This window comes from Carcharhinus amblyrhynchos, chromosome 3, assembly GCF_965287045.1.
Source record: "Carcharhinus amblyrhynchos chromosome 3, sCarAmb.v2.hapA, whole genome shotgun sequence".
Taxonomy (NCBI): Eukaryota; Metazoa; Chordata; class Chondrichthyes; order Carcharhiniformes; family Carcharhinidae; genus Carcharhinus; species Carcharhinus amblyrhynchos.
Window position 1 is genome coordinate 89779944 of NC_137326.1, and position 27259 is coordinate 89807202.

At 39.9% G+C, this 27259-nt stretch overlaps 1 protein-coding gene across 7 annotated transcripts in view; it reads left to right on the plus strand.

Annotated features, from left to right (window-relative positions):
* ift80 (intraflagellar transport 80 homolog (Chlamydomonas)) overlaps positions 1 to 27259 on the plus strand; it is a 227487-nt gene that overhangs the window by 33768 nt on the left and 166460 nt on the right. For 3 of the 7 annotated variants that reach the window (XM_080185487.1, XM_080185489.1, XM_080185488.1), the window contains exons 3-5: positions 15043 to 15266; positions 16947 to 17057; positions 22520 to 22588. In XM_080185487.1, the coding sequence (XP_080041613.1) occupies positions 15043 to 15266; positions 16947 to 17057; positions 22520 to 22588 (404 nt within the window). The remainder of the gene's footprint in view (positions 1 to 15042; positions 15267 to 16946; positions 17058 to 22519; positions 22589 to 27259) is intronic. The other 4 variants (XM_080185491.1, XM_080185485.1, XM_080185486.1 and 1 more) reach the window with 2 other exon arrangements.

The following is a 27259-nucleotide window of genomic DNA, read 5'->3' on the forward strand; positions in this document are numbered from 1 at the left end:
CATATCTCTCCCATGGTGTTGGTGGCAGCCCATTCTGGCTGAAGTTTAAAATTTGATAGATTGAGCTCTAGTCGAGCTTGAAAGGGTTTTTGAAGCAGATTCAATTATTGCCTTCAAAAGGAAACTGGGTAAGTATTTGATAAGGATCAATTTGCAAGTCCATGAGGAAAGAGCAAAGGACAGAAAGTAGATGCAGGAGTAGGCCATTCTGTCCTTTGAACTTGCTCTGCTATTCATTTAGATCATAGCTGATAATCAAATTCTATGACCTGATGACCTTGGTGCATGCTCACACTCGAGCTCTAGGGTGTCCACCTCAAAGTTGCTAAGGATGAGCAGGTTGGGCATCCCACCAGAATTGCGGCCATTGTCTCCAAGATAAATACCTTGCACCTTCTTCTCAGTAAATAAGCTAAGTTTTAGTTTGATGTCTAACATTTAAACCACCCAGGCTAGCTAAAGGAACACTCTAGAACAGGAGTGATAAACCTTGCAATTGTAACATCTCCAAACCAAATGATACATCACCTATTTGATGAGTTTTCGTAAACATGTCCAAAATATAACAATTTATAGAATATTATACCTTGACATCTGACTCGGCAACTAACTTCATACAAGTAACCTTCTCCCCCCGCCCCACCCTCCACCCCCAATCCCCCATGCTCCTCTCCCCCCCATGCTGTAACATTGTGTGTTAACTAGTTTATCTTGGCAGCTTCACAATGTTTAACCGGTATCAATCAAATACATACGTGAGCAATCAGATAGTATCTTAAAAAATCTAAGTTCTAAGCCCAGTTCCTCCTTGAAAACTTCTACTTCCTCTTGTCACAGTTAAGATTACAATTTTACTATAGCTTTCTCTGTTATAAATTTTTGTGACCTCTATTAAAATGGATGAACCTTTTCAGCCATGTTCTATCATAACCATTACTGTATAGCCTCTGGTTGCTAACTAGCACGAGACTCCTTAAGCCCCACTGCCCCCTCCAACAATGAATCTCTTGGAAAACTTTCTGTAAGAAATTTATCCATCCTTTTCTAAGCAATTAAACTTCATAGTATCCAAAGTAAAAGTTTTAAACCAAATACAGAGTTCAAAAATTTATACTTTGGAATTATATGATTAAAGTAATCCAGTCAGCAGTCCTTTAATTCAAGTTTTTAATTTGAGAACGCCAGCCTCTCTCAAAAGCCTTTCACTTGATATTAATGCCCAGATCTCTGACACTGTTACCTGAGTTTACATTGTGCAGTGTGATCCTGTGTATATTACACAATTTCCATTTCCACTAAATTAGTGGAACATATTTCTTTATCTTCCAGACGTTTTTGCTCTGTCTTTTTTCAAAATTGTTTGAAGAAAAGGTGAGAACACGGTTTTTTGAAGTGTTATTGTTTTGAAGCAGTATTTCCAATGAGTGCTTATTTTTAAAGAGATAAGAGCACAAGTTACAGATTGTGTTCTGTAAACTTTACAAAATCCATTAAAATGAGTTTGTGTTTTCTGTTCCTAATATGTATTTATTTAAAAAAACACGCAAATTAGTAAAATATTTAAACAGACTGTCTCTAATTACCATTTATATTGTGTTGACAGTTTAAAAATTTGTGAGACAGAGCAGAGGTTTTGATAGAATGGGAGATGGGAACATGGGGATGTTGAAATTACATCCCCCCCAGGAAGGCAGGGGCATGGAGGCAGGGGGGGGTGGAGATGTGGTTTAAGTTGTAAAACTTGGGTTTCTGCAGTGTAAGCAACTAATCTGCTATCAAGACATGAGCCAGTATTTTGAATATATTAACGAGGCTGCATGCCTCAGATTTTAACAGATTTTTTGCACTTAATGGTAATGGTCTGGCCTTCCTAGTGCTTGGGAAACCCAGTACTGATGACAGTGGCATTCAACAGTATGGTGCTTTTCCAGCCGAGTGTGGGCTGGGAAGAGCAAGAATGCTTCCCCTGGCCCTTGAGCAAATTTTTGCCCTCCTTTCTCCTGATTGTTGCCTCTCCTTGCTGCTGAGTGTAGCTGGATTACACCATGTCAATTCCTGATCTCCCAAGCATTAATTTTCCCTCTCCCAATTGCTGAGCTCCAACCCCCAAGCTAACACCCCCACTTTCCCAGTCAGCTGCTCCTCCCATATGATCAGCGAAATGTTGCCCCTGATCTGATGTTACCCTCCAATCAGAAAGCTGTATTGTGATCCAGTGACTCTGCCTCACCAGCTGACCCATGATCCGGACAACCCCTCTCCCTCCAGCAATTTTCCTCCACTTTATGATTGACCATGTCATCTTCAACATCTACTCAATATTCCCCACTTCTAGAGAACAGGAAATTTAAAAATGGAAAGGAGTGAATATGTGAGGCACTCAGCTTCATCGTACTATTTAAATGATTGACTTGTCTCCTTTGAGTGTGTCAGTGTCCAATACCCATGTTACCTCTTTAAAACAACATTGGAGGCATGTTGGGATGTGTTCAAAATTTTAAAAGTTCAATTCCCATCTGACCCAAATTCACATATTTCGGGGTTAAAATTCCATCCTTTACGTACATTGGAAATGCAGCTTGTTTATCCAGAATATGAGGTGAGTTTTGATTTTAATGTGATTACAAAAATTGAACATCAAAAATTCCTTCTAAGTTCCCACCTTGCTCGAATTGTTTGGTGGATGTATTTAGTACTGGCCTGGCCAAACACTTCAAGAAGAACGTTGAAAGAGCACTTGGACTTTTTAATATACAACTGTGCAGGGGTTACTACACAAGAGAAGAGCTTACACAGTTGGGGAGTTATATTTGCATGGATGGAGGACTAGCTAACTAGCAGGAAACCAGATCAGGATAAATGGGTCATTTTCAGGTTGGCAAACTGAAGCCAGTGGAATGTCATTGAGATCAGTGCTGGTGCCTCAACTATTTACGATCTGTGTTTATGATTTGGATGATGGTTTACTATTTACAATCTGTATTAATGAATTGTATTGTGGCCAGATTTCCTGTCAGTATGACGATAGATAGAAGAACAAATTGTGAGGAGGATACAGAGTGTGCAAAGGGATATAGATAGGTTAAGTGAAAGGGCAAAAATTTGGCGGATGAAATATAACGTGGGAAAATGTAAGGTTGTTCACTTTGGCAGGAAGAATAGAAAGGCAGACTGTTATTTAATAAATGAAGTGAGAATACAAATTGCTGCAGTGCAAGGTGATCTGGGTGTATTTATTCATGAAGCACAAAAGTTAGCATGCAAGTACAGCAAGTAATTAAGGAGGCAAACAGAATATTGGTCTTCATTGCAAAAGGAAGTGGACTATAAAAGTAGGGAAGTTTTGCTACTACTACAGGGTAGTGCTGAGAACACAACTAGAGTACTGTGGACAGTTTTGGTCATCTTTATAAAGGAAAACAAGCACAGATTTGCAAAAGGCAGATTGTGCCTAACTGATCGAGTTGAATATTTTGATGAAGCAACTAAAAAGATTGATGAAGAGAAAGCAATGGTTGAATTTTAAGGAAGCATTTGACAAAAATACCACATATAAAAGACTGCTTAATAAAATTGAGGCTCATAGAATAAAAAATCCTGAATTTGTCGATGATTTCAAACTTTGTGTGCCTGAAAGTCAGCATGATGCCAGTCAACTGCAACAGAACATTGATAGGCTAGGGGAGATGGTAGTGGTAATGTCACTGGGCGAGTAACCCAGAGACTTAGGGCTCTGTGGATATGGGTTAAAATGTCAACATGACACTTGATGGAGTTTAAATCTAGTCAATAACAAATCTGGAATTGATGGCTAATCTCAGTAATGGTGACCATAAAACCATCACCAATTGCCATAAAACCCATCTGGTCCTTTCAGGAAGGAAATCTTCCTGGTCTGGTCTGCATCTGACTCCAGTTCACAGTAATGTGGTTGACATTTAACTGCACCCTGAAATGGCTTAGTAAGCCACTCAGTCCAATTAAGGACAGGCAACAAATGCTGGCATTGCCAATAACACACACATCCTGTGAAAGAATTGGAAAGGCAAGCAGGATGGGCAGACTAGTGGCAGATGGAATTTAATGCAGAGACATGCAAGATCTCTGACAAAAAGAATATGGAGAGGCGATATAGATTAACTGGTTCTTCAGGGTCAGAAGGATCTGGGAATTCATGTGCATAGATATTGGAAGGTGGCAGGGCAGATTGAGAAAGCAGTTATCAGAACATTGGGGATAAATACAAGTAGCAAGTACAAAAGCAGGGAAGTTCTACTGAACTTGCTGGTCTGGTTAGGCCGCAGTTTAGAGTATTGTGTTCAGTCTGGTTACCAACTTTGAGAAGGATATGAAGATCCTTCAGATATTGCAGAGAAGGTTAACCAGATGAGTGATTTTAGCTACAAGCTTAATTTGGAGACACAAGGTTTGTTCTCTTTGGAGCAGAATAGTTTGATGAATATTTAATAATGTGTACAAGATTATGACATAATCTTCACATAAGTTAGACAAAGAAAAGCTGTTCCCATTAGCTGATGGTAGAGGTAGTACCAGATTTAAGTTTGGGACAAGAGATGTGGGGGAGGGGGGTGTGAGGAGGAACAGTTTTACACAGCCACTGGTAACACTATGGATCTTGCTGCTTCTGAGGATGGTGGAAGTGGAGCTGATGAGTAATTTCAAAAAGAAATTGCATGGGCACATCAGCATAATAAATTCCAGGTCTACAGCCTCTGTAGAGCTAGCAAATAGTACTAACTGGATAGCTCTACGGACACTGGCATTGACTCAGTGGAACAAATTATCTCCTTCTCTGCTGTAATGACTCTGACTCCTTCTCACTCCTTGACAGCAATCGGTACACCATGTACTTTTGTGCATTCCCATTAGCCATTTTCTGTTTGTCATCCATCATAATCCTCATGTGGTGTGCCATGCAGCAGAACTTATGTGACCTCGACTTCTGGGGAACTTGCGCCCTGCATGTCACCATGTGCAAATGCCTCGTCTAACCTAGCTTTTACTGTATGAACAGTGTCAAGATTAGCATTTGTGACTGAGAGGGAATTATGGTGTTTAATTTTTATCACTGTCTTGTGGCTCTTCCCCCATTGCTTGATTAGGTATCAGTTCGTTGGTATCCGAAAGGAGAAAGACATTGTGTTACAGTTGTGGTGAGCAAAGAGAAGGAGCCAAGGGCTCACTGCAGCTTGTACATCTGAAGTGATTATGAGATGTGGGGGTGATATGTGAGAAGGAGGATTAGGTTGAAGGATACCATCATCTTTAATGCTTTCAGCCCCGCTGGCCTCGGTTATGGCTATTTCAGTGATGGTGAGCACCATCAGCCATGCCTGAACCCACCAGTTAACTTGGGCTGTGATTGTTTGCTACCTTGTCCTGCAAGAGAAAGAGAAACACATCTTTGAATGTGATGCAGTTTGTTTGGGTAATGCTTTGTCATGGTTGAACAGCTGGCAGTGTGTGTAAGTTGAGGCTTACAGTAGTGCTAACTATGAGAGTGATGTGAAGCCATGAATGTGAGGTACAAGTATTGAGATTGTTGGTAGGTGAATGATGGGTCTGTGATGCATTGAATAGTTGTGAGGTTTATGATGTTATTGATAAGATATGACATATGAAAATACATTGGCCTTGATCATGTATGAACTTTTCATGGATCATCATCCAGCTTCATAGAATCTATATAATTCCCACGGTACAGAAGGAGACCATTTGAACCATTAAGTCTGACTCCAAATGAACATCTTATCCAGGTCCATATCCCGCCCATCCTATCCCTGTGCATACCATGGCTAATCCACTAACCTACACATATTTGGACACTAATGGGCAAGTTAGCATGGCCAAGCCACCTAGCATGCACAATTTTGGACTGTGGGAGGAAACCTGAAGCTTCTGATCCAGTAGCAGGGACGCCACCACTGTTGCACAAGACTTCTCATTTCAGTAAATGTAGATGAAACATGTTACTATTTTTATGTACTGTGACAGTATTTCTCCTCTCTGATTGAAGTATAAAACCACTTTTATTTTGTTTAAAGTTACAAATTAATATTTATTCAGTTATATTTGTTGCTCAATTAAATAACTCTTCATTTGTTTTCACAAATTATACAGTTTTGTCGTCATGGTAGATACTGATGCGCAAATTGTTTCAGGTTTTTGAACATTATTTATGGGAGGATCCTTCAACACTTATTGATTTTGGATTTAACATATAGACGTATGTCAGACACCCACAGTAGTGTCATTTCCACTCTGGAACATGTGCAAAAATTGCAAGAAACGCTGTAACTTTCTCAAAAACGATAAAACTTTACATGATATTCTAAACATATTGTATTCCATAAAATAATGTTCACCAAGGAATGAGTTAAAAGTTGCAACCTAATCTGAGGTTTTAGATGACTTTGTAAAGCACTCAATCCATGGTTAATGGAGTCATTTGATAATCTCCTTTAAATTTCAGCTAGTAATTTATTCACCGTGTATCCAGGGTTAATCTGCGATGTTCCTGTTATTTTATTTTCTGTGCAGTCTAATGTGAAGTGTAAATTAATCTTGCTCAATGTTGGTAAACCTTTTTACTTGTATACAGCAGTTTGACAAATTGCAATGGTACATTGAAAACAAAGCAAATTTAGTTTAAACATTACTCTTGCATCAGTTACGAGTAAACAAAGTATTTAACAGAAACCAATTTGTGGGTTGTCTGTATGATAACAATCTGGTAAACAGCAGTCAATATGACTTCAGCAAGGAATGATCTTGTCTGAACAAACCTCAGTGACTTTTAAAGAGATGGAATCCTAATAGGCTGTTGTAAATCTAATGACTTGGTTATCTAGACTTTGAGAAAGTCTTTTTTGGCAATGTTCTATGAAGACTGCAACATAGGCTTAATGTGAATTTATAATAAATCCTGAAAATGAGTAAGCAACTGGTTTAAGAAAAAGAAGCAACAACATGCTACGAATGAGCGAAAACAAAAACATTCAAAACATTGGAAATAAAACCAAAAAATGTTGTCAATTACACAGTAGTTCTGATTACATTTAAAACATTATAGGAGGAAGGCTTTGTCTTGGTGATAGTATTCCCATTGCCTGACTCAGAAGGTGCGGGTTTCAAAATGGATAGTCCTGGCAAATGGCAATTGGAGCCTCGAATCTGAAGTATTGTTGACATCCAGCAAAATACTTGTTTCCAGTAGTATGTGTATTAGAAGTTGAAAATGGACAATCGTGCTGATAATTATAATATTGCATATTTTATACCTCAAATACAGATATGGGGACCTTGTTTTGTTTTATTATCCTCCTCTCTTTGTAAGGAGTGTAGGAGCTTATAAGATCCTGCATATAGAGTTAATGACTGCCCAGGCTGGTATAAGGTCCTTATCACCGAATCTCTTTTCTCTCTTGCCTCTACCTTAAAATCTTTTAGTGCCCAACAAAGCCCCAGAATAAATTTCTGACCAAGTTATTCTCTGTGTTACCTCCCTCAGCTTCTGCAAAGTGACTCCTTATCCTTGGTGATTCTAACTCCATCTCAACCTGCCAACCTTCTCTCCACAGGTTTACTATCATCCTGTTCTGCCTTAACTCTCTCTCCATTCAAATTCTTGATTCATGGCAACCACCTCAACCTTGCTATGTTATGTGACCATTCTTTATTTTCTCCATCTTAATCACAGATAAAGAAACTCTGTTAGCTTCACTGTATCCTATGCCACAGAGATCTTTCCTTATTTCCAATGTATGTCTTTCCATGTCTGCCATTGGTTTGTGGGGGATTAAAAACTCAATTTGCTTGTAGCTGAGCTTTAAAATTCCACACTTTAACCCTCTGTTTATCATGGCAGCTGCAGATCTACTCAATTGTGCACGCACCTGCATCTTTGATGCCCTTGACCCCAGTGAAACCCTTACCCTTTCCTCCTCTGGTTATTGTCACTGCTATCATCCTTACTTTGCTCCCTCACGGTTTTAGGATTTTCTTCTTGTATAAGATTTGGCATTGCTTAAGGACCAGCTGGATTGTTATGAAGGGAAGCTGTTGCTTTTTGTTTATGGGAAATTGAGCTGAGATAACATAATGTGCTTCCTTGTCTGTGTTTACCTTGTAAAGAGATGCTGGTAAGGAGAAAATTGTTGGGGACCGTAGACAGCTTTTGTAGCCTCAGTAAATGGATTGTATACAGCTCAATTTTAGCAATAATTGTTTATTTTTGTCCTGTTGTTACACTAAATATTTATTGATGAGTTAAGTATAAATCAGGAATATTGTGTAACCAAATGTACCTATTTCAAATATAAACATGGTTAGTCGTTCAGAATTCACAAGAACTGCTAAATTTAACATCAAGAAGTATTATGCAACAGCAGTGTGGGAAGTCAAAAATGGGCAATTGTGCTGATAACTACAGATCTGTATATTTTTACTACTTAAATACAAATATAAGGGGTCAGTCATGATTTATAATGCTCCTGTGAAGAGCCCTGGTGTGATTTATTACACTAAATGCCCTGTATAATAAGTTGTTGTGGACCAAAATATTTTCTTTTAATTTCTTATCATTTTGTTCCGTGTTTCGTTTTAACTCCATATTCCCTGGTTATACATGTGACGCTATGCACAAATAATTCAAATAAACTGCACGGATGCCAGTTTTTATACAAATCTGTATAAAATTAAACCATATTATTAAATAATTAGTTTTGAAATCTACGGTTGTGAATTTTTGAACTTTTTCATTACTGCAAATGACATTGTAGCTAAAGCTTATTCTTCTCCAATTGAATTAGGCTGCTTGACAATCATTATGTTTGCATATTTGGATTGTTACTGCCTGCAGTTTTTCCTGTGTCAGCATACTTTTATGGTTAATAGGATTAAAATAAAGGGTAACTGGACTCGGAAATTAAACAATTTCCGCTTTTCATTCACTGATCAATATCATATCTCTCTATTATAATTTAGATGCAAGTACAACTTACTAAACAAGTAACTGATTCTTTGTTTCAAATGTCATGCAGAGCGTCACCGCCTTATGGAATCTGAGAAAATGGATGAGTACATGCTTTTTTATATTGCAAGCGAATCAGATGCATAGTCCTAAAATTGCAAATGCAACTTAATGCAGAAAAGTGTTAAGTGATGCACTTTGGTAAAAAGAACGGCAATATCAACCAAAGTGTTCAGTTTTAAAGGGGGTCAGGAACAGAGAAACCTGGGGCATATGTGCACAAATCTTTGAAAGTGGCAGAGGAGATTGAAAAAATGGTTTAAAATGCATAAAAGACCCTGAGCTTTCTTAATGGGGACGTAGAGTACAAAAGCCAGGAAGTTATAGTGAACCATTACACAACATTACTACAGCCTCAACTGGAATATTATGCCCAATCCTGGGTATTGCACTTTAGGAAGACTTTAGAGAAGTTGAAGAAAAGGCAATTACTTGGATAGTCTGGAGAAGCTGGGGTTGTTTGCCTTAAAGGAGATCTGATAGAGATGCTCAAAATCATGAGAGGTCTGGACAAGGAAGAGAGAGAGATGAACTGTTCCTGTTGGCAAAAGGGTCCGGAACCTGAGGACACAAAAAAAACAAAGGACAATACAGCACAGGAACAAACTCTTCAGCCCACCAAGCCTGCACTGATCCCTAATCGTTACTTAGCCCCACTACTTATTGCCCATACACAGTTATTATCCCTCTGTTCGCCTCCCATTCATGTAGCTATAAAGATACCCCTTGAATGTTGCTAACATGCCTGCTTTCACCACTTTCACTAGCTGTGTGTTTCAGGCACCGCTGCTGTTTTTGTGTGAAAAGCTTTCCCTGCTCATCAACCCTAAACTTTCCCCATCTCACCTTGAACCTGTGTCCTCTTGTAGTTGACCTTTCTACCCTGGGAAAAAAACCTCTGACTATCCATCCAATCTATGCCTAGACTTCTATCAGGTTGCCTCTCAGCCTCTGTTTTTCCAGTAAAAACAATCTGAGTTTATCCAATTTCTCCTCATACCTAAAACCCTCCAGACCAGGCATCATCCTGGTAATTTTTTTTTGCACTCTCTCCAAAGCATCCTTCTGGTAGTGTGGCATCTAGAACCATGCACAATACTCCAAATGTGGTTAACTAAAGTTCTATAGAACTGTAACATAACTTGCCAAATTTTATACTCAATGCCCTGGCCGATTTAAAGTGCTTGGGAAACATAGGGAAAAGCTTTCTACGCAGCAAGATTGTGATCGGGAATGCACCACCTGGTGGGGTGATGATGTTTGGTTCAATTGTGGCTTTCAAAAGGGAATTAGATAAGCATCTGAAGGAAAAAATATCTCTAAGACCGCATAAAAATAACAGTTGGAGAGTGGAACTAGTTAAATTGCTGTAGCAATCAGAGAGCAGAATGGACTAAATTGGCCCATTGGCCCTCTTCTGTCCTAGAATAGTTACATTTTTATGATTCCATTTTAGGGCAGATTTGAAAGTTGATTATGCTGGTCGGATTCACAATTGATCATAAATATCACAGCTTCTATTGTTTCCCTCTTCTTATCTGTCTTTTTCCCTTTCACCTTCCTCTACTGAGGTCCTACACTATCAGGGTGATAGTCAGCTCCTTGGAGAGATTTGATAGAATTTGCTTTGGAATTCCATAGCAGTTTTTGTTGGCTATTATTTCATGGTATTAATTGATAATTGCCTCTTGACACAAAGGAATATAAAGGAGATATCCATGATCACGAATGAATTGTGGCTTTTTATGTAAGTCTAGGTAAAGGTAAAGTCACCATTGTCCCAGACGACTGTAGGTTGGTGGTGATTTAACCTGAGGGACCACTATATCTGAGGCAAGGGGCAAGGCTGAGAAGCTGGGGCCTTCATGAATAACCTCAGCTGGTATGGGAATTGAACCCGCGCTGTTGGCATCGCTCTGCATCACAAACTAGTTGTCCAGCCAACTGAGCCAAACCAATCTTTGACAGATAAAGTATGCTGAAGGGTATACTCTATGATTGTGGTATACTCAGGCGTTCTTTGTCCTCCCTGTGCTTGAATGTAAAATTCAATCCTATATTCAGGACAGGCAATGATCAAGTAACGCAGATGCTAAGCTATCTAAGAGCAAATGATTCCCAATCCAACATTCTGGAGCAGAATTATTTACAAATGCTTAACAGAAATCTACAATTTTTTTCAGTTGTAATCTGCTGAGGTTTCTTGAAGCCACTTTCTGACTCTTTTGGTGGCTGAAATATAATTTATTTGTCCCTTCTACAAAGTGCAAGAAGATTGTGAAGTTCCACCTCAACAGTTTTTAAGGGTCACATGCCTGATTATTCTGGTAGGATACTCTTGGTAGGTGAAGTATACTTCCAAAGAATAATAATCTAAAATTGCCATTGTATTCTACTTTTTCTTTTCATTTTCAATTAAGCCCCCTCAGTCCCCAGCTAAAAGGAATATTAGCAAAACCTTTCTTGGGCTTTTGTTTTGTTTTGTATTCAGTGAAACTCCCATAAAGAAATACATAATTGTTGTGCAGTTTTAATTGCCTTCAATTTAGTGCCTTTCTTGAGTGATCCAGCTTCCTGTGTGAAAGCTCCCTTAAAGGAAAAGATATTGCACAGATATTCTTGTATTTTATGGAGGTGGTGGAGGCTGCCTCGCTAAATTTTTTGTAAGATGCGGGTTGATGGGTTTTTGATAAGCGAGGGGATTAAGGGTTATGGGGAGAGGGCGGAAATGTGGAACTGAGACACGACAGATCAGCCATGATCTTATTGAATGGCGGGGCAGGCTCGAAGGGCTAGATGGCCTACTCCTGCTCCTATTTCTTATGTTCTTATGTTCTTAAATTCCAAAAGAAAAGCTGGGAGAGTTCCACGTGAGTCTTCTCTTTATGATGCATTTGATTTATATTGTGGTACATATTGTTGTATATTCTAATGTCAATACTGGCCAGGCACGGTTGCAATCCGAGTTCACATTCAAAAACCTTAAAGGAATGGGTTTTCTGAACATGTCCAAAATACTCTAGATACACAGGAGGGTCTGTGTTTGTTTTAAATGGAAACATGTGAGTGAAGTCCTCAGAGCTATTAATCAGGGCACTAAAGTTAGAATGACAAAGATAGAAGACAAAATAAGCAGTAGTGAGTTGAGAACAAATTTGAGTTTCTTAAAAGTTTGGAGATTGTAGGAGAAAGTAAAACAGAGATGAGGAGCTTCGTAGTTTGAGGCCGAGAGAAAGAATAAGTTTGTCAGAAACAATACTGTGATTTGAATATGGTAAGTTGTGGATGGTGAAAAATAAGATAGGGAAGTTTAGAGAGGCTATAACTCCAACATCAGTTTGTATTTAAACAGCACCTTTAATGTAGTGAAACTTTATAAGGTGCCTCACAGGAGCATTCTGAAACAAACTTTGACATAGCTGCAAAAAGAGATATTGGGGAAGATGACCAAAAGTTTGGCCAAAGAGCTAAGTTTTAGGAAATGTCACAAAGGGGGTAAGAGAGGCAGAGTGGTTAAGGAATGCAATTCTAGTGTTAAAGCATTACAAGCTGATAGTAATGGTTATAGCAGCAGATGAACTGAAGCAGGGATTAAGTCTGGTGATGTACAACGGTAGAAATAAGCAGTCTTAGTGATGGATACGTGGTCAGAAACTATTTTTGGGGTCACACATGACACCAGCATTGTGAACATTCTGGTTCAGTTGCAAGGAGAGGGATGTAGTCATTTGTTAGGAAAAGGAGGTTGGAGCAAAGATAACGATTTTGGTCTTCCCAATATTTAGGTTGGAGGAAACTTCTAATCCCATGCTGGATGTCAGACAAGCAGTGTGACAATTTAAAGGGTGTTGGTGAGGTGGAAGTGGGTGATTCAGTGAAAACTAATGCTGCATTTTCAGATGATTAGGGTAGCATGTAAATGAAAATTATGACAAGCCCAAGAATAGATGGGTTGCAACTTGTACAATATATTAATTACTTTGACATAGAAACAGGATAATGCATCTAATGTTAAGCTAAGTGGGACTGCAAACTGAAGGTGACACGGAGATAATGCAATGAGATGTTATGTGAGTGACAGATCAAGTATAATGAGGCAAGTGTCAGGTTATTCACTTTTTGTTGAAGAGAATAAAAAAGCAGAGTATTTGTTATAAGGAATAAGACTTGTAAATGTTGAAGTTTTGGGGACATGGCTATACCACAAAGAACACAGAGTTAGCACACAGATAATAGCAATCAATTAGCAAAGCAATTTGGTTGTTGATCTTTATTACAAGGTGATTAGGGCACGGAATAAGAAAGGCTCATTACAATTGTACAGGACTTTGGTGAAACCATGCTTGAAATACTATGCACAGCTTTAATTACAATATTTAAGGAAGGAAATGCTTCCTTTGAAGGGAGTACAGCGAGGGTTTCCTAGATTAGTTTTTGGGATGAGGGCGTTATCCTATGTATGAGTCTATATCCTCTGGAATTTAAAAGAACGAGAGGTGACTTCATTCAAATGTGAAGGGGATTCACCTGGCTAAAGAATATAGGAACGGAGGCAAAGTCTCAGGATAAGGGGCTGATCATTTAGTACTGAGGAGACATTTCTTCACTCAAAGAGCTGTGAAGTTCTCTATAACAGAAGGTTGTGGATACTCCATTATTGATTATGTTTAAAGTTAAGATGAACAAAATTTGGGTGTTTTCTGGAATGAAGGGATAGGATTAATGAGCAGGAAAGTGGAGCTAAAGTTAAAGATCAGCCATGATCATGTTGAGTGGTGGAGCAGACTCAATGGCCATATAATCTACTACTGCTCCTATTTCATTAGCGATAACAATCCTAATGTAGTCTGTCAAAAAATAAACATAGGTTGCCATGGAGATAGAAAATTACAATCCATACTTTTAAAATAGTATGTGTAGCATTTTTCTGGCTTATTGACAAACTTTGCTTACTCTAAACAGCACTAAACTGCTTACTCTACACAGCGCCAAGGTTGTGTACTTGAAATTCTGTTTTTACAAGCTGAAGTATGTTATAGTGCTTATGTAATACCAAAATCTACAGTTCTAAATTTCAAATAAGCCAATTATAAAAATATATATATGTGCATTTCAAAATTCCATTGCACAGAGATTACAGCATTTTAATTATAATGTTGTGTGGGCTATTTCCCTGTGTTGGTCCAGTGGTTGAACAAATATATGATGGTTGAGCCATGCAAACCAGGAAATTATGATGTGGAGATGCTAGCATTGGACTGGGGTGAACACAGTAAGAAGTCTCACAACACCAGGTTAAAATCCAACGGGTTTATTTGGTAGTAAACGCCACTAGCTTCATCAGGTGAGTGGGGAGTTCTGATCACAGACAGGGCATATAAAGACACACACGGTTTACAGAATACTGACTAGAATGCTACTCTTTACAGCTAATCGGCTAGTCAATTCTTAAAGGTGCAGACAATGTGAGTGGAGATGGCATTAAGCATAGGTTAAAGAGATGTGTATTGTCTCCAGACAGGACAGTAAGTGTGATGTTGCAAGTTCAGGCAAGTCATGGGGATTACAGATAATGGGACATGAACCCAAGATCCCAGTTGAGGCCGTCCTCATGTGTGCGGAACTCCAGTCGATTTGAACATTTTTATTTCTCTTTTAAACGTCTTTGCATTTTGCACAATTTTAGCGCCTGTGCAGTGGTCCAGCAAACTGGTAGCTTGCTCTGATGGTCTGTACCAATGATGGTCTTGAACCAGCCACTAGGCGGTGCATGAGAGCAGTCCCCTAGTTGCTTTCTGATTTCAGTGTGGTCTGTTTTAGGAACATCCCTTGATGGAATGTTTTATGGGCAATTGCAGTCATGATGTAATGACTTTATGAAAACACAATGGAGCAACAAGAGGTTGCACCAACATACTTAATAATAAAAATCATTTCTTGAAATTAAGATCAGTGTTATACTGCTTCCTTATTTTCTTTAATTTTACTGCACATAAAGAATTGGTCAGTTGCGTGGGTTGGACAACAGCAGATGAGTTGTATTCGTCCAGTGATGATCATCAAATCCTGAAGTGGAATTTGTTGACAAATGAAACTGCACAAATAGTAAGACTAGCTGAAGAAATTTACCCCATAGACCTGCACTGGTTCCCAAAGACAACAGGGGGCAAGAAGCAGATGCAAGCAGAAATATTTGTGCTCACCAGTACTGATGGTAAGTGTTGTTTTCATGTGTATGTTTTCATAATATTGGTGTAGCACGTTACATTTCTTGCTGTTCATGTCTTCTTTACAAATTTAATACTTATTAAGGTGAGGGATTTTAATGACGAGCAATGAACAATTTGTTTGCATTAAGTATGGCATGGTTAGATGCAGACTTCTCTATTCCTGTGCGTGCGCCTCAACCCTAACCTCAGAAAAGCAGTCACTAGTAAACCCATCTGAACATTTTTCTAATTTCTACATAGCCACTCTATCTTCTACAGTTAAGATTGTCAGTTGTTGCAAATGTTTTACGGTGGGTCCATGGCTTCTAATGACTGGATTGAGACTGCTTAAACTCAGATCGTAAAATGCTCTCGTGATCAGGAAATTTTATAATTCTGGCACTGATTCAATACCCTGCGAGTTCTTAACCTCCTATTCTCAGAGTATACTTAGAACATGCATTGAAATTAACAATTCTGCAAACTGACTGTGAATAATGTGACTGATATTTTGCAGTAAAATAAGTTTTGTATATTCCTAAATGGAGCTTTATTGTCCTGAGGACAACCTTGGGATTGTCATTTTTATAGATCCTGGCAAATTGGAAGTAAAATAACAACAATTCATAGCACCAGGGTCAATCATTCAGGAAATATTTGAAGCATTAATAAAGTGCGGGTAATGGATTATGTATTGTTTTTCTGAGCCTAAGCAATAGGAAATATTGATGTTGAGTATCAGACATTTTTAGTTAATGTAATACAAATGTGTTGAAATTTTTTGAAATAAGTCTACTGTTAAGTTCAGAACATAAAATATGAATCTCTTCACATTGAAGTAACTTAAAATTCTGATTTCTTATTCAAAATTAGTAACCTCATTTGCTATTGTGAAATGAAATACATTAAATTACTTAGACTTGTATTTCATAATTTAAAGTTGTATTTAGCTTGTCACTCCTCCATAGCTAAAAGTGGCAGCTGTTGCTAAAAACAGTCTAGTCATAAAAACTACTACCTCACTTAAGATGACTGTTAGGTTACTGATAATGAATTAGTTAAATCTTTCAATTGTGTCACACCTGTTCCATTTATTTTTACTTGCAAATTTGGAAAAGTTGTTTTTGAAAGAACATGTGGACTTGTCCTTTTTAGTTAGACTGTACATTTGTTAAATATTTTGATAGCCATTAAAGCAGTTATTCCACATCAAAAACATTGTCAATAGTTTTAGCACCATGTTAATGTCCCAACGTGCTTCACAATCGTAAAAAAACTGCACAAGAATTTGGGGACATGACCCAAAGTATGATAAAGTTTTTAGCACGTTTTGGATTGATTGATGGAGAGGGAGCATGGTGGATGTGTTCAGAGAGAGAGAGCTTCAAAGTTGAAGTAGCTGAAAGTTAGAACAGGAACGAAGAGAAAGAGGGAACCAAGAAAGCTAGTATCAGAATAATGGAAGATCAAATGCTGATGTATAGTACTGGAGTAATTTGCACAACTAGGGTGAACAAAGCTATGGAGAATGTACCAAGCTCCACTATCTCATTTGCCTTATGCATTGTGCTTGTAAGCAACAATTGTGTAACCAGTTATTAACAACATTTTTCTTTGTAGTGATACAGTAGAAAATGAGTGCGTCCTGTATGCAAATGATTGATGAGTTACATTGTTTGTTAAAGGCAAATTTCATTTGGTCTCAAAGACTGGACGAGTAGAAAAAAGTGTAGAAGCACACCGTGGAGCTGTGTTGGCGGGGAGATGGAATTATGAGGGAACCGCTTTGGTGACAGGTGAGTGAAGTATTTTAAAACTAATGTGATCTATTTGGAATTCTGCTTCCTTGGAAAATGCATAATTAGTGGTATCATCCTTCATTCTGTATCCTTTACATGAAGTGTATATTAGCTCAACCGTTTGATGCATTCTGGGAAAATCAGGTGCAGTGTTGCACATGAAAATATTGCCATAACTGCTCAAATGGGTAAAGCCTCATGTCCTGTCCTGTAACATTATGTCCCAGAGAAGCAATATATCATCAAATCATTTTTCCATAATCAATAGCCATTTTCATTCATGAAATAGAAGTGCTGGAAGCACTCAACGGCTCTGAGAGAACACAGTTAATCATATTAACAACCCACCCAAGGATGTGCAGGAGAGAGTCAGTCGCAAGGGGAGGGGAAGAGGCAGAATTTACAATGATTTTAAAATCAGGCTCATGGAGTATATTTGGTAGACTGACTTAAATTTAGCATCTGTGGGCTAGTTTCTCACACTCAAGAAACTTGACAGTGAAATGGAAATGGGAGCAGCTGGCTTCAGGAGTTAAGAGCTTTTTGGAGCCCTTCTTGTGGGTGAGGGGGCACAGGAAGATTTTCCCCCTCTCCGCCCAAGCAAACCTTCTGCTCATTTTTCCCCTCCGTACCCAAGAAAACCTTCTGCTGATTTTGCTGCTATGTCTGTGGGCATGATCAGCTGAGCCCATTTCTACACTTTCCTTTCATCCTCTCCAGCTCTCAATGTGAGCCTTCTTTTCTCACTCCATTGCTGCATTCTAATCTTCTCCTTTCACCCAACCAAATCCCATTCGAGCCCTAACTTTATTCTTCCTCCCTTCAAATTGTTGGACTCCCGCCCTTCTACCAATCCCCTCCGCCAAACACAATCGCTCCCATTTGATTTGATTTATTTTGTCACATGTATTAGCATACAGTGAAAAGTATTATTTCTTGCGTGGTCTACAGACAAAGCATTCCATTCATAGAGAAGGAAATGAGAGTGCAGAATGTTGTGTCACAGTCAAAAGCTAGGGTGGAGAGAAAGATCAATTTAATGCAAGGTAGGTCCATTCAAAAGTCTGACAGCAGCGGGGAAGAATCTGTCCTTGTGTTGGTTGGTATGTGATTTCAGACTTTTGTATCTTTTTCCCGATGGAAGAAGATGGAAGAGAGAATGTCTGGGGTGCATGGAGTTCTTAATTATGCTGGCTGCTTTGCCGAGGCAGCGGGAAATGTAGACAGAGTCAATGGAAAGGAGGCTGGTTTGCGTGCTGGATTGGGCTACATTCACGACCTTTTGTAGCTTCTTGCAGTCTTGGGTAGAGCTGGAGCCATACCAAGCTGTGATAGAACCAGAAAGAGTGCTTGCTATGTGCATCTGTAAAAGTTGGTGAGAGTCATAGCTGACATGCCAAATTTCCTTAGTCTTCTGAGAAAGTAGAGGCATTGGTGGGCTTTTTTAACTATAGTGTTTGCATGGGGTACCAGGATAGGTTGTTGGTGATCTGAACGCCTAAAAACTTGAAGCTCTTGACCCTTTCTATTTCGTCCCCATAGACTGGGGCATGTTCTCCTCTACGCTTACTGAAGTCAATGACAATCTCCATTGTTTTATTGACATTGAGAGAGAGATTATTGTTGCAGCACCAGCTCACCAGATTCTCTATCTCATTTCTGTATTCTGTCCCACTACAGGGTGTCGTCAGCAAACTTGAAAATCAAATTGGAGACGAATTTGGCCATATAGTCATAGGTATATAAGGAATATAGTAGGGGCCTTCTGGGACACTGGTGTTGAGGATGATCGTGGAGGAAGTGTCCTTTTTGATTGTGGTCTGTGAGTTAGGAAGTTCAGGATCCAGTTGCAGAGGGAGGAGCCGAAGCCCAGATCATAAAGTTTGGAGATGAGTTTTGTGGGAATAATGGTGTTGAAGACCGAGCTATAGTCAATAAATAGGAGTTTGAAATGGGTGTCTTTGTTAGCTAGGTGTTCCAGGATTGAGTGCAGGGCCAGGGAAATGGCATCTACTGTGGACCTGTTGTGGCGGTAAGCAAATTGTACTGGATCCAGGTCGTCTGAGAGGCTGGAATTGATAAGTGCCATGACTAGTCTTTCAAAGCATTTCATGATGATAGATGTCAGACCCATCAGCCGATAGTCATTGAGCACATTGCTTGGTTTTTCTTAGGTATCGGGATGATGGTTGTCTTCTTGAAGCAGATAAGAACCTCAGATTATTGGAAGGAGAAGTTGAAGATGTCTGCAAATACTCCAGCCAGCTGACCTGCCCAGGATCTGAATGCTTGTCCGGGCATCCCATCTAGGCCAGTTGCTTTCCGTGGGTTGACCTTCGAGAAAGCTGCTCTGACATCTACAATGGTGACCCCAGATACCGGTTCATCCAGGGCTTCCAGGGTGGAGGGCATGCTGTTGCTGACCTCTTGCTCAAAACAGGCATAGAGTGCATTGAGCTCGTCATGGGGGGCGGTGTTGGAGCCAGCGATATTACATACCCCCATCTTGTAGCCTGTTATGTCTTGCAGACCTTGCCATAGTGGCGGGGGTCTGTGTGGCTAACCTGGGACTCTAGCTTGGTCCAGAACTGCCTTTTGGCATCTTTGATGGATCTCCTTAGATTATATCTGGCTTTCTTGTATAGGCAGGCTCACCTGACTTGATCGCCTCAGACCTGGACTTCAGCAAGCAGTGGATATCCCCTGTTCATCCATAGTTTCCAGCTGGGAACACATGGATTTGCTTCTTTGGTATACAGTCTTCCAGACACTTATTGTAGTGTTATTGTAGTGGCATACCTGTCCAGGCTGACGGCAGAGCTTTTAAATACTGACCAGTCCACTGATTCCAAGCAGCCCTGCAGGAGATTATCTGATTCCTCAGACCAACATTGCACGACTTTCTTTGATGGATTTTACCGCTTCAGTTTTTGCTTGTGACCTGGAGCATAGCTTTATGGTTGATTTGCCAAAGTGGTGGGCAATAGAACGGTAGGCATGTTTAATATTTGTGTAGCAGTGGTCTAGGAGTGGAACAGGAGACATGTTGGTGGTAACATGGAAGTACACTCTTGAGCTCGGCCTGATTGAAGTCCCCGATCATGATGAACAAGACTTCGGGATGTTTCGTCTCAAGGCTATTCGTAGTTGTGTATATTTTGTTGCTAAAGACTTGACTGCAATGGTCCCCAGCTGCAGCACACTGCTGCTGGCAATCTGGCTGCTTGACAAGAGGAAACAGAACAAGAAAATAACGTTGAGATCCTATCACTAAATTCAGTGAGAATTCAGCATACCGGTGATTCTTGGTTTCCTCCCTGCTACTGTACTCCCTGTAAGTATCAGGGTCAATGTTTTAGGTTGGTGATGTTTAATCGGAACTGGAAGATGATAGTGATATTTGGCTTTAAAAAAGTAAGAGGTAAGGAAAAGGGGAACAAAAAAGGATGTTAATGGGCCTAGAACTTGTGTAAATGATTACAGCAGAACAGCAGAGTGGAAGGAAAGCATGAAAAATCTGGCAAAGATTAGGGTACTCACATGGCCCAGGATTGTGGTGAAAGAAAAACTGTTAGAGCTCAGTGGTATGAAGTTCCATCATGGTCACCAGCCCACCACCTCTAATCCCAGTGGTTTTGGTGCACTGATCCTATAATATCACCACATACTGTCTGAGAGAAAATGATAACCACAATTAAGTTGAAATGAGGTGTTATTGCTCAGACTTGTGTTAAGCTTCATTGCAACAGTGAAGGAGGCCAAGCATTGGGAAGTCAGAATGAACAGCAAGCAACCATAAGCTAAGGGTCACACTTGAACAAGGATGTTAAGAAAAATGATTGGTTACTTTATGTTGGCTGCTCCAACATTGAGAAGTCTACACTGTGAGCAGTAAATGCAGTGTACTAAGTTGGAAGAATAGTTCACTGTTCAAATATTCAGTGTCAAATAGTTCACTGTTCTAGCAGGAAAAGGCATTTGAGCCCTGAACGGCAGGAAGATGAGTGGTAAAAGGGCAGGTGTTAATTCTTCTTTGTTTGCGTGGTAAGGTGCCAGAAAAGACTAGTGGGTGTTGTGGAGAAGATGGTCCTTTCAGAATGTTGAAAGGGGCCAGCAAGGGAGGGAAGGCAAACATGTGTTTGGTCAAGGAACCACTCTAGAGGTGATGAAAATGGCAGAGGATGATCTGTTGAATGCAGAGGCTGATGGAAGGGAAAATGAGGCCAAGGGGGACCCTGTTGTTACTCATGAAGAGAGGAGTGTGGGCAGTGGGCCTATCAACAGCTCTATTGATCACACTGGAGAAGATTCCTCAGTAGAAGAAAAACATAGGCATTTTGGAAATAAAAACGTAAAATGCTGGAAATACTAAACTGGTCAGACAGCATCGATGATGAGAGAAAAGAGTTCATATTTTGAAACAGTTAACTTTTATGCAACTGTGTCAGCTTGCTCACGTAATGATTCCCAACAGACTCTTTTCTAGCCAATGCAAATCAATCTGCCTTGGCCCTCATAATGATTACAGGAGGATGTTTTCTACAGCCTTCCTCTGTAGTTTGTACTATTAATAAATATGTAGTAACAAGATGAGTGAAAGTAACTCGATAGATTACCTGGCATGTCAATCCCATTACAAGTAAGACAGGGCTACAAATACATCTAGGTAAGACGGAAACTGAACAGAAGTTCACTTTCAAGTAGAAAATCAAGGGCGGAATTCTCCCAAAAATATTCAGTGTCAAATTCACATGAAAACTGTAATTCATGCTTGTTTTTTCCAGTGGGAGTTCAGCGACAAATCTCCCACACTCTGTGCTCTGCAGAGGTTACTAGCGTCTTTATCATTACAAAGCTGTGGGTGGCGCCTATTCCCCTGGAAGATTCCAGGAGCATAGTGCTGAGTTTGCCACTTTGCACGCGCCGATCTGTCAGCTTTGAGATTGGCCCATGTGCAGTGGCCTGCATTGCCAGCCTTCCAAATTACTGGCCTCCCTCCACCGATCCTGACTGCAGAGTGGCAGCAGGACCCTCCCCCTGCCACTGATCGCTTCCCATAGGCCCTACTCACTTGGTTAATGTCATGTGGCCAATGCCCAGGACACCTGCTCTCCCGATCCTCGTGGAGGGGGGGGGGGTGCCTGATTCCCTCCTTCCTTTTCTCCAGCGGGGTTGTGCCATTAGTTCCCCAAAAGTGGGGGGCTACTGTTATCCCTGCTGGAATGAACCACTTGGGGGGTGTTGGGGGGGGGGGGGGGGGAGTGCTGGAGATTCCATCCCTGCTAATCTCATTTAAATGAGATTCAAATAACTATTTAAGTGATTTCTGCGCCATTCCAATGATTTCTGGTACAGAGCTGACAGTGCAGGAAATCCAGCTCCCGAATGGGAGAATCGCGGCCAAAGTCTTTTTGTTTGTTAATTTTGCATTTAATGGAATACTCTCTGTACTCCTTCAGTTGGTGAAGATGGACAAATAAAGATCTGGTCCAAAACAGGAATGCTGCGATCCACTATGGTGCAACAAGGTAAGATCTTGAATTGCAAGATTCTTTTTGGTATGTGCCCTGGTGGTGGTGGTTGCGTAAGAGATTCAAAGTTGACACCAAACCTTTATTTTGTATAATTGAGTATCAGTGCGTTTCAGTGTTTAAGCTCTCATTTATAGAGCTGTAAAACAATGGGTGGTATTCTCTGACCTCCCCAGTGTTTTTCTTGTGGTGTGAAACAGCATGCCATTGACAGCGCTGAGATCTTCTGGTCCTGCTGCTATCCATGGGATTTGCCATTGATTCACCCCAGGCCACCAGAAAACCCATGTTGGGGATGTGCCATTGATGGAACCAGTAGATTCTGAAGATCAAAATTATCCCATTCCCCCCTGAGCTGACCCCTACTTGCAAGATTTCAGACTCTAAAACTTGAAGTTGCTTTATCTGTATTCTTATAACTCTCTCTAGTCACACAACCCTCCGAACCATCAAACCTAAGGTGGTTAGCATCTTCCCGGTTTTTTGTCTTCCCTTATCAGAATGTGTATATGCTGTCTGCTTTTGGACCCGTATGCTTGATCAAGTTAGCCATCGTTTTCTTTTGGCCTATCAGAAAAACAGGAGATTCTTACTCACAGCTGAAGTATTTAATGTGGTGAGGGGCCACCTGTTTGCCATTTCTGCTTTTCGCATTGTTTCAGGTAATCTCAGAACTAGCACTTCCTTGTCTGATGATGACCGCCTGTTGCAATTGAACAAGTTCCAGTGGCCTTTATTCTCTTTTAATGTAGCAGCAGTTTTTAAGGTTTAAACCAGGCCTATTTGTAACCAGCAAAATGTCAATTTCTAAATCCTTACAATAGAACAACATATGGCATTAGACAATTAGTTGAAACATTGACTGGTGTTGCATATTCCAGTAACTAATAATATAAAGTAAAACTTATTTATTGGTCACAAGTAAGACTTACATTAACACTGCAGCAATGAAGTTACTGTGAAATTCCCCTGGTTACCACAGTCTGGCCCTTGTTCAGGTCAATGTATCTAACCGGCATGTCTTTCGGACTGTGGGAGGAAACCGGAGTGCCTAGAAGAAACCCATGCTGACACGGGGAGAACGTGCAAACTCCATACAGATTGTGACCCAAGCCAAGAATCAAACCCAGGAGCCTGGTGCTGTGAGGCAGCAGTGCTAACCACTGTGCCACCATATGGAGATTGTATTCTACTGCAGTTCTATTTGAAGATAACCATTGTTATACAACAGTAAATTAGAGTGATACCATAGCTCCTAAATAGTTATCGCATTCAGGGGTTTATGCAGAGTTTTGAACATGTGGGATCTTTTGTATGGTTTGCTTCAGTTTATGCAAAAAATTTCATTTTAAGAAATTTCTGGTTATGTAGGTATGCTCAGCTTTAAATTTTAAGACTCAGCAGGCATGCCGGGATTATCTTTGAAATTGACTGCATTTTTTGAAAGGTTAAAAGGCTTTTTCATAAGCCAAAATAAAACTTCTCATGGCCACAGCTGCAAATTGTTAATGAAAGTTAGAGATGTATCTTACACCGAGTAATTTCATGACACAGATAACTGAAAAGTTATAATGCTCTATACAGCTATCTGTGGGCAGCATGTAAAGTTGGATCATGTCTGTGTCAGGACTAGCTTTTACCGATATCTCTCTCTCTCAGTAAATCAGTTTTTCTGCTTGCTATAATGTGTTAGTTTTAAATGCCGCTCAGTAAAAGAAGTTCAACTCCGTATCAGTGCTGTCTATGTCTATTCTGAGGAATGAATGGATCTTACAGAACGTTTATCAAAATGCAAGTCATGAAGGATTACATTTCAATAAAAGGCACCTGAAAGCGCAGAATGACATGGTAATTCATGGGAATCCAGAATGAAGGATAAGAACAGTAGGTCCTTTAGCCCATTCTACCATTTATTTGTATCGTGACTGATGTGTATTTAAAGTCCATTTCTCACAAAGAAACATACCTTAAGGCTGTTTACTAGGAAACGTGTAGTTTCAGATCATATGCAAAATAACATAATGTATACATAATTGTAAAATAAATATTAATTTTCTTTTATTCTAAAAGAGGCTGTCCAAGGACAATTGGACTTGAAGTTAGGGACGGGTTTACTACCAGGCCATGATTTCCTACATGATTGTTCATTAAGTTCAATTGTGTCTTTGTGTAAAGAACAATAATTCTCCCACACAAGGTGAAGGAAGATTACTGAACATGTCTTCTACAGCTTTCAGTTTGATATTGGGGACATATTGTTTACAAAGCCACTTTCTTGATTTAGGATAGTGCATGATAGGGAAGTTAATGGGAAAGGTAATTTATAGAAGTATTTTGAAATAAACCCTTGAAGAATCAATTCTTATGGATTGTCAAAGAGTATGGATATTGAGTCTGTTAACCTGTTGCTGCCAACTTCTACTTAACTAATTGACCCTGAGAATGTTAAAGGTGAACAACTTATATTATTTTGTTCCTGTGTCTCAGCCACATCTATCATTTTTCTGTGTAATTATCTGAAAGGTCTTAAAACTGCTACCTCACCTCAGTGGGTTAATATTTGAGTTTCTCACCCCATTGGCAACTTGATCACATGGGGCATTTCTCGAAATTGAGTTTTTTTGTCAGGAATTTGCTTTTTCTTTTCAACATTTTAATCTTATCTTGATTTAAAGAGGACATTTTAAAAGATAATCATCTTGTAAAGTTCAGAATTCATGACTTTTTTTTAAAGATTGCCCTAGCAAAGTCACAAATGAGATCCTTAATCATGCTGAATTATGCCATCCTTGTTGAATTTTGAATAAAATATCAATTGTTTTGAATAAGTTGCTGGAGAGTGGGAGCCAGAGAGAAAATCACTAAGAGAATGTAAGTGTTAAATACATGGCCAAAAGTCACCTCCACCTTGTTGAGAACAATTGAGGGTGGGCAATAAATGCAGGCCTAGTGACGCTCAAGTTTTGTTGTTGGTAGTAATGACTTAGAGATGGAGGCAGTTAATGTTACAGAAGGGGGAAAGTGTAATCTTTATAATTCATTGAATGTGGCGTCAGCTCATTTTAGGGCACAATCATAGAATCCCATGGAATCTATACCGACCACAATCCCACCTAGGCCTTATTCCCATAACCCCACATATTTATCCTACAAATCCCTCTGGGATTTGTACAATATGCCTTTTCCTTAAGGAGATGCAAATGCAAATATTAGCATTGGAAAGAGAATGGACAATAGTGATAATCTTAAACTCCATCACATAGGCATTAGTCAGTTGGGTGACAATAGAGCAATTTTTACAGTGAGTGGATAGTACGGACAGGAGGAGGACAGAGAAAATAAAAGCCCCAAGTTCCTTCCCTTGCTGTCTGTAATCTAAGTGGTTTTGGTTTGGATGGGTGTTTCTTAGTTACCACCTCCCCCCCCCCTTTAATGTGTGGTAATTTTGTTCACGTGTTCACTCCCAAAAGGGAGACATCATTTGTATGGACATGCGCGCACACACACACAGCTTGGCAGGATCATTCTGTCAGGATGATTGTCAGATCACATCAATGAGCTGGATTTTGCAGCAGACTGCAAACATAGTCACTTGTGGTTTTTGTAGGGGAGACTGCATTTTGAGAGAAGGGGATCCTACTGGGAGGCCTTTTCTGCAGCTGCTGTGGTTTGCAGTGTTTTCTACGGAGTATATACGGGTAAGCGTTCTCCAAGGCAGCCTTCATGACACACGACAGTGCAGAGTTGCTGAGCAGAGACTGATAGCCAAGTTCCGCACACATGAGGACGGCCTCAACCAGGATCTTAGGTTCATGTCACACTAACTGTAACCTCCATGACTTGCCCGGGCTTGCAAAATCTCACTAACTGTCCTGTCTGGAGACAATACACTTCTCTTCTACCTGTGCTTAATGCTCTCTCCACTCACATTGTCTGTACCTTTGAGACTTGATCACCTGTAAAGACTCGCATTCCAACCATTATTTTGTAAATTGAGTTTGTGTCTTTGTATGTCCTGTTTGTGAATAGTACTCCAACTCACCTGACGAAGGAGCAGCAAGCGCTCTGAAAAGTAGTGGTTTTTGCTACCAAATAAACCTGTTGGACTTTAACCTGGTGTTGTGAGACTTCTTACTCGGTCAAATAAGACAGAGGGTAGCAGTGGAAGGGTGCATTTCTGAATGGAGAGCTGTGACAAGTGGCATTCCTCAGAGATCAGTGCTGGGACCTTTGCTATTTGTAATATATATAAATGATTTGGAAGAAAATGTAACTGGTTTGATTAGTAAGTTTGCAGATGACACAAGGGTTGGTGGATTTGCAGATAGCGATGAGGGCCATCAGAGGATATAGCAGGATATAGATCAGTTGACTTGGGCGGAGAGATGGCGGGTGGAGTTTAATCTGGACAAAAGTGAGATAATGCATTTTGGAAGGTCTAATACAGATAGGAAATATACTGTATATGGCAGAACCCTTAAGAGTATTGATAGGCAGAGGGATCTGCGTGTACAGGACACATCACTGAAAGTGGCAATGCAGGTGGAGAAGGTAGTCAAGGAGGCATACGGCATGCTTACCTTCAATGGCCAGGGCATTGAGTTTAAAAATTGGCAAGTCATGTTGCAGCTTTATACAATCTTAGTTAGGCCGTATTTAGAATATCAT